Consider the following 14,683-nt stretch of genomic DNA (forward strand, 5'->3'; position numbering starts at 1 on the left):
AACTAGAATGACTGTTGCTAGTCAAGTCCTGTCCAGACTTGACTAGCAATAGAGCTGTTGGACTGACACAGTCCAACAGCTCTAAATAGAGCTGTTGGACTGTGCCCAACAGCTCTATTGAGTCCTCTTTCAGCTGTGTATATAAAGGGGTGCAGCCCCTCTTGTATTTTACCCCAATGCTTCTTAAGCAATTGGTTTTTCATATCAATAAAGAATACATTTTTATTTTTATTTTGTTTCCAGTTATACCCTTTTTAAGGGTTGTGCTTTAGTGTCATTCTTGACACTTGCTCTTGTTAATCAAAGCACGTGTTTCGAAGATCCCCATTTCATTTCATGGTATCAGAGCCGCAGAAGTACTAAATCTTGAGGAAAAGCTGCCTCGGTTTCCGTGCCCGTTTGCAAAAGTGTTCGCCACTTGAAGAGAAGTGTTTTATCACTTCATTGGAGAAGATTTCACATCTTGTTGTATTGTTTTTTTTCTTTCTTTCTCATTTTCCTTGTTTCTCTTCTATCCCTATTCTTTCTCTCCTTGTAATCGATGGATGACAATGATAAAGTCACCATCATGCCTATGAAACTAAGCGATACGAACTATGTAACATGGGCTTCAATCATGAAGCACCATATATGGGGAAAAGGCTTATGGGGGATTGTGGATGGTTCCGATTCGGAACCTAAGCTATCTCTTACTAAAAAGGAGGGAGATAAAGAGGTCCCTCTATCGGAAGAAGAGAAAATCAAGGCTATTGCCTCATACGAGAAGAAATGGAAAGAATGGAGAATATCTCATGCGAAGATAATGTCATGGCTTATCAATAGCGTTGACATTAAAAAATGCTCAAGTCTTGCCAAATTTGATCATGCCGATAAGGCATGGGAATACCTTAAGAATATGTATTCCCTTAAAGATATTGCACATGTGTGCAACCTCCAAGAAAAAGTTCGAATGATGACACAAGGAGACAAAACTATTCGTGAATATTACAATGGGTTGTCCGAACTTTGGGAAGAACTTTCCCTTTTAGAACCAAAGTGGCATTGTGCCGAAGACATCGAGCTTCGTCAGAAACAACTCGATGCTGAACATTTTTACCAGTTTATCACTGGATTAAGGCCGGAATTTGAAACCACTAAATCGGCCCTACTTCACCGGGGAAAAATTCCTTCTATTGTTGAAACTATTGAAGAGTTAACAATGGAAGAAAATCGTCTCCGGAAAGGTTCTTTAAAAATTGAAGATGATTCCGTTTTAGCCGTGTCTAGACCAGGGAATCATGTTCGATCATATAGGCCTCCTCACTTTAACCGACAAAATGGTGACTATGATAAGAAGAAAGTTATTTGTCATCACTGTCATGAACCGGGACACTACAGGCCACAATGTCCCAAACTTAAGGAGCTGAGAGAAAAAAGAGCTGCAATTGCTGGATCGGAGCCTAAAGATCAGGATGCACCAGTTTCCCTGGCCCAACTAATGGAGATTCTTCAGCCTCTCATCAAAGGTGCCTCTTCCTCATCTGAAGCTTCAACCGACGCAGCAGGCTCATCTTTTTCTGATTTAGGTAAAATTTCTTGGCTTCTTGACTCTGGTGCATCTTTTCATATGACCCCAAATAATCAAAGTCTATCCAAATGTGTTAAAAATAAAACAAGTGTGTCAAAGGTCTTTACTGCTGATGGGACTTCTCTTGAAATAGAAGGAATAGGAAATTTTGAAAAAATTTATAAAACAAAAAATTTTTTTATTCCAGAAATTAGACATGTTCCCAAATTAAATTTAAATCTTTTATCTGTATCTCAAATTTCTGATTATGGGTGTAATATTTCTTTTTCTTCTCATAGTTGTTGGGTACAGGATCGCCAGTCAGGCAAGCTGATTGGGGAAGGCCATAGAGAAGGAGGACTCTATTACATGGATTTTTTGGAAATGCCGAAGAAAGCTTTTTGTTATAATATTCAAAAAATAGAGTTGGAACTGTGGCATAAGAGACTTGGTCACCCACATATAGCCAAAATCCAACATTTTCCAAATCTAGGAAAATTTTGTAACTCTGAATCATTTGATTGTAAAGATTGTATTCTCGGCAAAATGAAAAGATTACCATTTCAGAACAGAACCTTTTTCTCTTCAAGACCACTTGAATTAATACACTCGGATGTTTGGGGTCCTGCACCAGTAATTTCTAAAGGAGGATTTGTTTACTATGTTACTTTTGTCGATGATTTCTCCCGACATACGTGGATGTACTTTCTCAAACATAAGTCTGAAGTATTTTCATACTTTCAAACTTTTCATAATATGGTTAAAAACAAATTTCAAAATGATATTACTATTTTTCGCACAGATTCAGGGGGAGAGTTTTTATCCACAGATTTTCAAAATTATCTTAAATTGCATGGCATCACACATCAAAGATCTTGTCCTTATACACCTCAACAAAATGGACTGGCAGAACGAAAACATCGCCATATTATAGAAACCACTAGAACTTTATTAATAGCAAATCAAGTCCCTAAAGACTTTTGGGCAGAAGCTGCCTTAACTGCCACCTATCTCATTAATAGGATGCCATCTTCTTCGTTACAAAATATCACTCCCATTGAAAAACTAATGAACATTTCTCCAGACTACTCTAGATTAAGAATATTTGGGTGCAAATGTTTCATATTTACTGACAAAAATGATAAACTTTCCCCTCGTGCGATTCCCTGTGCCTTTTTAGGATATGCTGAAAACCAGAAAGGTTATAGATGTTTTGACTTCAAAAATAATAAACTATATGTGTCTAGAAATGTTTCCTTTCTTGAAAAGGAGAGCTTCTTTGATTTTAGAAAATTAAAAGACGTCACTGAGTACTCCTTTTTGCTAGATCTAACATCAACATCTGATGAATATGACCTTGATTGTAACTTTGATGATGATCAAAGAATTATTGATCTTAATGTTGAAAATGAAGAAGTTCATAGAGATACTAGTATTCAATATTCCAGGCGACAAGAGTCTAATACTCCATGTGCACTTGAGAAATATTCTAACATTCCAACTAGACAATCATCCCGAATCTCGAGGCCTCCAGAAAAGTTTGTATCATACGAGTCTTTCTCACCCACATATAGGGCAGTTATTGCATTAATTCACTCATATGAAGAACCATCCACATATTTTCAAGCAAAAAATGATATCAAATGGATAGAAGCCATGAAAGCTGAATTAGATGCACTTGAAAAGGCTTCTACATGGAATATTCAAGATCTTCCTCCAGGAAAGAAAACTATAGGATGTCGATGGGTTTATAAAATTAAAACCAAGAGTGATGGTACTCTTGAAAGATATAAAGCCCGTTTAGTAGCCAAAGGTTATGCCCAAGAATATGGGATTGATTATGAAGAAACCTTTGCTCCGGTGGCTCGTATGACTACTGTCCGAACCTTAATTGCCTTAGCTTCTATCAAAAAATGGTCTATTTTTCAAATGGATGTCAAAAATGCTTTTTTAAATGGAAAGCTAGTTGAAGAAGTATATATGGAACCCCCTCCTGGTCTAAGTATTCCTAAGGGTAAAGTCCTTCGCTTAGAAAAAGCTCTTTATGGATTTAAACAAGCACCAAAAGCTTGGTATGATAGGTTTAGTCGTGTTATGATTGATATTGGTTTTCAATTCTGTTTAACTGACACTGCTTTGTTTATTAAGAATTCTGATGCAGGGATCATTGTGCTTCTTCTCTATGTGGATGATATGATCATCACCGGAAGCGATAAACAGGGAGTTAAAACAATCAAAACACTTCTTAAATCTCATTTTAAAATGACTGATTTGGGCTTGTTGAGATATTTTTTAGGCATTGAAGTTGCTTATTCTCCTAGAGGATATTTATTATCTCAGACTAAATTTGCTTTTGATATTGTTTTCAGGTCTGGTATTACTGATGATAAGAAAGTTGACACTCCAGAAGTTGTTAATGTTAAAATGAAGATTGATGATGGAGAACTTCTTGCAGACCCTACTCCTTACAGACAGCTTGTCGGGGCACTTTCCTATCTATCCATTACCAGACCAGATATAGCACATGCTGTTCATACAGCAAGTCAATTTCAACATGCTCCTACTTCTGTTCATATGGGAGCAGTCATGCGTATTATCAGATACATCAAGTCCTCTCTTTCACGAGGACTTTTCTTATCATTCTCCTCTTCTCTTGATTTAATTGCATATACTGATGCTGATTGGGGAGGTGATCACAATAACAGACACTCAACCACTGGCTTTTGTGTCTTTTTAGGGGAATCATTAATCTCGTGGAGGTGTAAAAAGCAGCAGAAGGTATCTCTCTCATCCACCGAAGCTGAATACAGAGCCATGGCAACCACGACCATGGAAGTAGTTTGGCTCCGACGACTGCTTGCTGACATGGGAGTTGAAGCAACAAAGGCTTCACAAATGTGTTGTGACAACAAAAGTGCGATCTACATTGCCAGTAACAGAACATTCCACGAACGCACCAAACACATCGAAATGGATTGTCACTACGTCAGAGAGGAATATCTACACGGGATAATTGATCTGCCATATGTCACTTCAGAATATCAGTTAGCAGACTTCTTTACAAAGCCTCTCGCTGCTCCCCGATTTCACTTTCTCTTAGACAAACTTTCGCTCATTGTACCGTAAGTTTGAGGGGGAGTGTTAAAATGTAAAACTGTACATATATGTATATATAATAATATTATATTATTATATATATAAATACATTTTTAATTTCTTTCTTTTCTGTATTTTTTTCCTTTATTTTTATTTTTTTGTCTATATGTCATCTAGTTCAGTTTGAACTAGAATGACTGTTGCTAGTCAAGTCCTGTCCAGACTTGACTAGCAATAGAGCTGTTGGACTGACACAGTCCAACAGCTCTAAATAGAGCTGTTGGACTGTGCCCAACAGCTCTATTGAGTCCTCTTTCAGCTGTGTATATAAAGGGGTGCAGCCCCTCTTGTATTTTACCCCAATGCTTCTTAAGCAATTGGTTTTTCATATCAATAAAGAATACATTTTTATTTTTATTTTGTTTCCAGTTATACCCTTTTTAAGGGTTGTGCTTTAGTGTCATTCTTGACACTTGCTCTTGTTAATCAAAGCACGTGTTTCGAAGATCCCCATTTCATTTCATGTGATGTTATCATTGATACCGGAGCATGCGAGAACATGGTGTCTGAGAGTGTAGTTTCTACCTTGAAACTCAACACCGAGAAGCTGTCCCAACCCTATAAGATGACCTGGTTCAAAAAAGGAAACGAGGTTTCCATCACTCAGCGATGCCTAGTCCGGTTTTCCATGGGGGAACACTACCACGATGAGGTGTGGTGTGATGTAGCCCCTATGCACGCGTGTCACATCCTTTTGGGACGTCCCTGGCAGTTTGATCGCCAGACAACTCACGATGGCCGCAAGAACACATACTCTTTTATCTTTAATGGCCATAAGATAGTCCTTCTCCCTATCAAGGAGACCGGGTTTCTCACCGTGAACAAACCTAAGCGAGTCCCCAGGCTAGCAGGCCTCTCGTACCGGCTTTTCTTGAACTATTGTCAGGAAGATGGTTATTGTTATGCCCTGGTGGCAAAGCCCTTGATGAGTTCGTCAGTGTCCATTCCCGCGGACGTCGCCCCTCTTATACAGGAGTTCCGCGACATTATGCCGGATGACCTACCTGATGGATTACCTTCGACAAGGGTAGTCCAGCATGCCATTAACTTTATGCCAGGGTCGAGTCTACCCAACCTTCCCGCATATCGCATGAACCCCTCCGAGCATACCGAGTTATTAAGACAGGTTCAGGAATTACTGCAAAAGGGTTTCATTCACGAGAGTGTTAGCCCTTGTGCAGTACCCGCCTTACTCACTCCTAAGAAAGATGGGTCCATGCGCACGTGTCTTGATAGTCGCGCGATCAATCGCATCACGGTCAAATACCGTTTTCCCATCCCCCGTTTGGACGATATGTTTGATATGTTATCTGTGTTAAAATACATGTGTAATCTCTCTCTCTCTCTCTATATATATATATATATATATTGTCTAAATATACCCACTAGGGGTATTTTAGACATTTCACAAGTACCCGATAGGGGTACTTGTTATTTTGTTTTTATTTTTTGTAATTATTTTGCACTTTATTTTTATCTTTTTTTGTTTTTTATTTTTTGCCACATAAGGGGCCCCACCATGGAGTCGATGGGGCCCCCAACGGTCACATTTGTGACCATTGGGGGCTCCCAACGACTCCATGTGGAGCCCCCTAGGTGGCTCTCCTTTTAAGGCCTAAGGCCACCCCTCCTCTCCTTTTTTTGTGTATATATAGGGGTGAACCCCTAGTTGTATTCTTCACTCTTGAGAGCTCTCTCTCTTTTCAATAAGAGACATTTATATTTTTATGTTGTGTTGTCTCTTGTGGGTTTGGGTGTTAGCCCTTTTTGTTTGTTCATTAGTGGATATTGTAAGTGCTTAACGCACTCTTTGTTTTTTCACATATTTCCTTACATGGTATCAGAGCCTTGTGTATGCTCTTCTTCTTAATATAGCTAGTTGTGTAGCAATATTTTTTTCTTGTTGTATCTCTCTTTGTTTGTCCTCTTGTGAGTGATTAAATGGAAAGAGAGCAAAAGATTGATCTCTCCTTCAAGCTCAATGGCTCCAACTACATGATGTGGGCCGCCGCCATGGAGAACAACCTCAAAGGTAAAAAACTTTGGGGATACGTTATGGGCACCATTCCGGAACCACAACTCCAACTAACTAAGATGGATGGTGATCAAGAAAAAGCTCTTGAAGAAAATGCCCGCATGAAGGCCATTGAAGATCACCAATCTAAAGTGGAAGATTGAGAAAATAAGCATGCCAAGATTCTTGCTTGGTTCATGAACAATGTGGAGCTCAAGATTTGCGCCAACATTGCTAAGTTTCGGATGGTTAATGAAGCATGGTTCTTTATGAAAGGTATGTTTACTCGAAAAGACCTTGCTCGTCAATTCTTTCTTCAAGAAAAAATCCGGACTATCAAGCAAGGGGAAATGAGTGTAAGAGATTACTTTAGCACTCTTGGACCCTTATGGGATAAACTATCTTTACTAGAACCAAAGTGGGTTTCTAGTGTGGATGTGGAATTAAGGAGAGAACAAATGGAAAAAGAGCACTTTTTCTAATTTTTACATGGGCTTAGTCCCGAATATGAACAAGTTAGATCTTCCCTTCTTCATAGATCTAAGCCTCTTCTCTTGGAAGATGCCATAGCCGAAATATGCCAAGAAGAAACTCGTCTTTGCATGATTAAAGGAGGAGATGATGTTTTGGCCGTATCAAAACCCGGCAACCATATGAAAGCTTACAAACCTCCACATTTTGGAAGACAAAATAATTATAATGGCAACTATAGAAAAGCCATTTGCCATCATTGCCAAGAACCGGGTCATATAAGACCTAATTGCCCTAAGTTGAATGAAGCAACTAAAAATAAGGTTGCTTCCGTTGAAGAAGCTACTCAAAAGAAACCATCAAAGGAAAGGAATCTTTTTCTCTTGCTCAACTATCGGAAGCACTACAAACTCTACTCAAGATACCATCAACCTCGGGTGCTGCCATAGTTTCTTCCTCTCCTCCAGGTATGTCTTCTTGGATCCTTGACTTTGGAGCTTCCTTTCATATGACCCCGCTTGAAAATGAGCTTTCCGATTTGTGTAATAACTATAAAAACTCCTATGTTTCAACTGCCGATGGTACATCTTTACAAGTAAAAAGTTTTGGAACTTTAAACTTTTCCAAAGATTTCTTTGTGCCAAACGTGAGAGTTGTACCTCAACTTAATTTAAATCTCCTCTCTGTTGCTCAAATATGTGATCATGGATGTGAAATCTCCTTCTCAACTAAGGATTGCTCTATACAGGATCTCCGGTCCGGGAAGCAGATTGAGCAAGGTCATAGGAGGGGAGATCTCTATTATATGAGCAACTTGAAACTCCCCACTAACTCTTTTTGTAACCATGTCCAAGATAAAAATATTGAAATTTGGCATCAAAGACTTGGACATCCAAGTTTCTCAAAAATGTACTCCTTTCCATTTGGAAAGAAATTTTGTAATGAGAAACATTTTGTTTGCAAGAGTTGTATTTTTGGCAAAATGAAATCCACTCCTTTTACAAACCGAACTTTTGTGTCCAAAAGACCTTTTAAGTTAGTCCATTCGGACGTTTGGGGTCCTTCCCCGGTCATGTCTAAAGGAGGGTACTCCTATTACGTTACTTTCATTGATGACTACACTAGGTATGTGTGGATCTACTTTCTCAATTTAAAATCCGAAGTCTTTGACTTCTTCAAAAAATTTCATATGATAGTTAAAAATCAATTTTCAAGTAATATCTCTTCTTAGATCCGATTCGGGTGGAGAATATTTATCAAATGAATTTCAAAATTATTTAGAAGTGAATGAAATTTGTCATCAAAGATCGTGTCCTAGGACTCCCCAACAAAACGGCTTGGCCGAAAGAAAGCATAGACACATCATGGAAACCACTACCGTCAACTTGTTGGGTCTCTGACATACTTATCCATCACTCGGCCAGACATAGCTCATGCAGTTCACTCCGTCAGACAGTTTCAACATGCACCTACAACTGTGCACATGAGTGCAGTCTTAAGAATTGTCAGATATATTAAAGACACCATAACTAAGGGAGTTTTTCTTTCTTCTTCATCATCTCTTGATTTAATTGCTTATACTGATGCTGATTGGGGAGAAAATCCCAATGATAGAGTCTCAACTACTGGTTTTTGTGTTTTCTTAGGTGACTATGATTTCTTGGAGATGCAAGAAGCAACACAAAGTGTCATTGTCCTCAACAAAAGCGGAGTATCGTGCAAACGACCACTACAACCATGGAGCTTGTGTGGCTTAAAAATCTCCTCAGTGATATAGGCATAATCATCTTAATTCCTTCGAAGATGAGTTGTGATAACAAGAGTGCTATTTATATTGCAAACAATCACACCTTCCATGAGCGTACTAAGCATATTGAGATGGACTGCCATTACGTACGTGATGAATTCCTAAGAGGAACCATAACACTTCCTTACATCACATCCGAGTACCAGTTGGCGGACTTCTTCACTAAAGCCCTTGCTACTCCTCATTTCTTGTTTCTCCTTAACAAGCTTTCGGTCATATCCCCGTAAAGCTTGAGGGAGGGTGTTAAAATACATGTGTAATCTATATATATATATATTGTCTAAATATACCCACTAGGGGTATTTTAGACATTTCACAAGTACCCGATAGGGGTACTTGTTATTTTGTTTTTATTTTTTTATAATTATTTTGCACTTTATTTTTATCTTTTTTTGTTTTTTATTTTTGGCCACATAAAGGGCCCCACCATGGAGTCGATCGGGCCCCCAACGGTCACATTTGTGACCGTTGGGGGCTCCCAACGACTCCATGGGGAGCCCCCTAGGTGGCTCTCCTTTTAAGGCCTAAGGCCACCCCTCCTCTCCTTTTTTGTGTATATATAGGGGTGAACCCCTCTTGTATTCTTCACTCTTGAGAGCTCTCTCTCTTTTCAATAAGAGACATTTATATTTTTATGTTGTGTTGTCTCTTGTGGGTTTGGGTGTGAGCCCTTTTTGTTTGTTCATTAGTGGATATTGTAAGTGCTTAACGCACTCTTTGTTTTTCCGCATATTTCATTACAATCTGGTGCCTCCATTTTCTATAAAATAGATTTAAAAAGCGGGTATCACCAGATTCGTATACGGGAGGGGATGAGTGGAAAACGGTATTCAAGACACCTGATGGGTTGTATGAGTGGTTAGTCATGCCGTTTGGGTTATCTAATGCCCCAAGTACCTTCATGAACATGATAACCCAAGTCTTGCATCTGTGTATTGAGAAGTTTGTTGTTGTCTACTTTGACGATATTTTGATTTATAGTTCGTCGTTGTCCGATCATTTGAGTCACCTGCGTCAAGTCTTAGAAATTTTGAAGAAGGAAAAATTGTACGCCAATGCGAAAAAGTGTGAGTTTATGATGTCCAGTGTCGTGTTCTTAGGTTTTATTGTGTCATCCGATGGAGTCAAGGCCGACCCCGCAAAAGTCCGCGCGATTGTCGATTGGCCTACCCCAAAGACTATAGGAGAGATCCGTAGTTTCCACGGGTTAGCCACTTTTTACCGACGTTTCGTGAGAAATTTTAGCACCCTCATGGCCCCCATCACAGCGTGCCTAAAGGGTACTAGCTTTTATTGGACGCCCGCGGCTGGAAAAGCCTTTACGATCATCAAAGAGAAAATGACCAGTGTTCCTGTCTTAGCCCTCCCTGATTTTAGTGCAGTCTTTGAGGTTGAGTGCGATGCCTCCAAAGTGGGAATTGACGCAGTCTTGAGTCAGAATCGTAGACCTGTTGCCTTCTTTAGTGAGAAGCTGACTCAGGCCAGGTGCCAATACTCCACTTACGATGTTAAGTTTTATGCCGTGGTACAAGTCATTCGTTATTGGAGACATTATCTCATTTATAAGGAATTTGTCTTGTACACGGACCATGAGGCATTAAAGTATCTGAATAGTCAAAAGAAGTTGAGTGCTCGTCATGCCAAGTGGGTCAGTTTCTTGCAAGAGTACACCTTTTCGATTCGCCATCAATCTGGTACCCTGAATAAGGTGGCTGACGCTCTTAGTAAGAAGAACAACTTTCTGATGACTATGTCAGTGCAGGTCATTGGTTTCGAACAGTGCAAGGAATTATACCCCACGGACCCTGATTTTCACCAAGTCTGGGAGGGGTGCATCTCTTCAGATCGCACCATCGACCCCCGTTTTAGTATTCATAATGGTTACCTCTTCCGTGGGAACAAATTATGTGTGCCTGATTTCTCCGTTAGGCTTTAGTTGATTTCTGAATTACATGGAGGGTTAGCAGGGCATTTCGGGCACGATAAGACGTTCGCTCTGTTAGATGAACGATACTTTTGGCCCAAATTGCGCAAAGATGTTGTCAAGTTCATTCAAGGGTGTCATGTGTGCCAAGTGTCCAAGGGTCATCGTCAGAATAGTGGTTTGTATACTCCGTTACCCATTCCTGAACGGCCGTGGGAGCACGTATCCATGGATTTTATCGTGGGCCTCCCCAAAACGCCACGTCATTTTGATTCAATTTTAGTCGTTGTTGACCGGTTCTCCAAAATGGCTATTTTTGTCCCGTGTAAGCGAACCACCGATGCCTCTTTAGTAGCGTCCTATTATTTCAAGGACGTTGCCCGCTTCCATGGTCTACCCCACACAATCACTTCTGATCGTGACACGTGTTTTATGAGTCATTTTTGCGCCTTGAGGCGCGTTTTTAATAACACTGTACTGAACAAAACTAGACAAACAAAGATGTGGTATGTTTGTGTGTGTGTGCACTCTTTTAATATTGTGTACCCAATATATATATTTTGTATGTAAACTGAAATACCCATCAGGGGTATTTCGATCATTTCTGCTTGTAATAGGGGTCAGTCCACTAGGGGCTGAGCTTGTAATTTACTTTTTTTTTATTTTTTATTTTTGTTTTTTATAAAGATTGTAGCATGTGATTGATTGGGACAGCCCAACTCCAGGTTGGGCTGCCCCCTTTACCCCTTGTGCTTATAAATAAGGATCTCCCTATTGTATTTTCTAATGCTTTTCTAAGCATTTGTTAATGAAAGATCCATTAAATTTTACTTTATGAGTTGTTGGTGTATATTTTCATTGTGTGGATTCTGTGACCACTATTGTATTGGTATCTCATTGTGGCCTTTGTGGCACTCTCTTGAGATTGTGTTGGTTTCATTACACACTCCATTCTCAACTCCTCGGATTTCCTGTCTGCTTCTAATTCTGCTACAAAATCATTCGTTTGAGGTACTATAATCCGGTACAATGTTCCACAATTAAAAACACATGCATCAAATCAGCCTGATCCAATCAGATATAACAGTAAGATGAATAATATTGCTTTTCCTAGAATAAAATGGAGCATCCAGTGACCAAACTTGAGGAAGAAACACCTACACTTCTGAACATCGAAGGAGAAAATAAAGGAGGAAATGTCTCATCTGCAATACTGTTGAAAGATGCAGAATACCTTGACATATTGTAGAAATGCCAAAAGAATACACAAGACGATAGCTTTATAATGTGATTTTTTTTATAGAGGCAAGTAGACAGGTGAAAGCAACTATAGTGACATTTAACAATAAAATGAACGAACCTGCATATATCACGGAGCATCTTTAGTCGCCTGCGCCAGCTGAGCTTCTTTTTCTGACCACTCATGTGAATTAAGTAATACAAGGAACCCATTTCCATATATTCCGTAACCATTGACAAATGTGGGGTTTTTGTGCATGCACCAAGGAATAGTATGACTGGATAAAAAAAACAAAGGAATGCTAAAGATAAGCAGCCACTAGTCAAATGTGCAAGGCATAAAAGGAAAGAGAGTTTCTGGCGTATATTATTTGGTACCACATATTTAGCAGATCAACGCAAATAATACATGCTATCAGTGCAGGTAGATTCACTTCATAACCATTTACAGTGAAAGAACAAGCTAGGAATCTAAAGTAGAAGTGAAAAGAAGACTACCCTGCACAAAACAATAACGCTACTGAAAGGCGTGTGCAACAGCAGAAATAAAACATTACCATTTGGATGCCGCAGGCGGCTGCAAAACAATGAAAAGAACAAGTCAGAATGAAAAATGAAAGAGATAACAAAGGGACTCAATTCTCAACATGTTCAAGAAGCCAGAAAATTTGAAGGCACCTTAACAGTGATACTTCATTGCAAAAATCTTCCATATTCTCTGCAGTCAAATCTTGCTCTAAAAAAATTTTGATCGCAACATCAGTGCCATTCCAAATGCCACGAAAAACTTCTCCAAAAAACCCTGCAGCTTAAATAATTTCTGATTAAACCAATCACAATGCAGAGAGCATAAGCCACATCACAAATGAAAACTGGAAAATAAAATGATAAACGTGACATGAAAATGCACTTCTATTAAGTGGGTAGAGTAACACATATGGGAATTTCATTTCTGTTAAGTGGGAAATATGAGTCCTACAGAAAGAGAACCAAAACTGCCCAATTTTCATCCAGTGATAAGGATAATCGTTGAACATTCTCCTTGATGTCATTCACACACACACACACACAAGCAAAAAGATACTTTCAACTTTTAAAACTCAAGGACTATGTGTTAAGATTGTATTAATATATGTATCTAAATGTATGTAAACTGAAATACCCATCAGGGTATTTCAGTCATTTCACATTGTACTAGTGGTCAGCCCATTAGGGGCTGACTTTGTTCTTTTTATTTTTATTGTTTTTGTATTTTATTCTTTGTATTTTGCCATTAAATGGTGATGGGACAGCTCCAACTAGCTGTTGGAGCTGCCCCCACCGGTCACAAAATGTAACTGTTGGGGGCTAACCCAACAGCTAGTTGGGCTGCCCCCAATCCCTTTTTCTTGTTATAAATAGGGGTTCTCCCCTTGTATATTCTCAGGGCTTTCTCAAGCACTTTGTAATACAAAGCATTTATTTTTACTCTCTTGGCCCTTGCATGGGTGGTGTGGATTGATTCATAAGTGGTTCTTATGGGTTGGTTGTGATTCATTCGAAAAGGCAAAGAGGAAAATTGTGAGATTAGTTGAGCATCGGTTCATGAAATTGTTGCATTGGGAAGCACACCATCAAAGTTCTCTTCAACAAAATTAGTGTTACCTTATTTTTTCTTCTCTTCTCTCTCTCTCTCTCATTATTGTATAAATGGAGGATGAAAGAGAAGTGATTGTCTCCATTCCAGTGAGACTCATTGATACTAAACATGTGATGTGGGCATCCATAGTAAAATATAAAATATGGGAAAAGGGTTTCATTCGAAAAGGCAAAGAGGAAAATTGTGAGATTAGTTGAGCATCGGTTCATGAAATTGTTGCATTGGGAAGCACACCATCAAAGTTCTCTTCAACAAAATTAGTGTTACCTTATTTTTTCTTCTCTTCTCTCTCTCTCTCATTATTGTATAAATGGAGGATGAAAGAGAAGTGATCGTCTCCATTCCAGTGAGACTCATTGATACTAAACATGTGATGTGGGCATCCATAGTAAAATATAAAATATGGGAAAAGGGTCTATGAGGTTTGGTTGATGGCACCGAAAGAGAGCCTAAACTTATACTTACTAAGATAGAAGCTACCAAAAAGTGTCTCTTTAGGGAAAAGAGATGTCTAAGATTTTATATATATATATATATATATATATATATATATATATGTGTGTGTGTGTGTGTGTGTGTGTGTCTAAATGCATGTAAACTCTCGGTCATTTCACATTGTACTAGTAGTCAGCCCATTAGGGGCTGACTTTGTTCTTTTTATTTTTATTGCTTTTGTATTTTATTCTTTGTATTTTGTCATTAAATGGTGATGGGACAGCTCCGACTAGCTGTTGGAGCTACCCCCAACAGTCACAAATGTGACCGTTGGGTGCTAGCCCAACAGCTAGTTGGGCTGCCCCCAATCCCCTTCTCTTGTTATAAATAGGGGCTATGTCACATAGGTGCGGGTGCGGGTGCGGATGCTAGTGCGGGTACGGGTGCGGATG

The 14,683-nt window shown here is 39.1% G+C and overlaps 1 protein-coding gene across 1 annotated transcript in view; it reads right to left on the minus strand.

The window, feature by feature from the left end:
• LOC149843818 (serine/threonine-protein kinase EDR1-like) overlaps positions 1-14,683 on the minus strand; it is a 146,949-nt gene that overhangs the window by 6,378 nt on the left and 125,888 nt on the right. The window contains exons 13-15 of the mRNA XM_090000078.1: positions 12,836-12,959; positions 12,715-12,734; positions 12,279-12,435 (exon numbers count right to left, since the gene is read on the minus strand). Of these exons, the coding sequence (XP_089856204.1) occupies positions 12,279-12,435; positions 12,715-12,734; positions 12,836-12,959 (301 nt within the window). The remainder of the gene's footprint in view (positions 1-12,278; positions 12,436-12,714; positions 12,735-12,835; positions 12,960-14,683) is intronic.

The sequence above is a fragment of the Nuphar pumila genome, chromosome 3, assembly GCF_984573655.1.
Source record: "Nuphar pumila chromosome 3, dmNupPumi1.hap1.1, whole genome shotgun sequence".
NCBI lineage: Eukaryota > Viridiplantae > Streptophyta > Magnoliopsida > Nymphaeales > Nymphaeaceae > Nuphar > Nuphar pumila.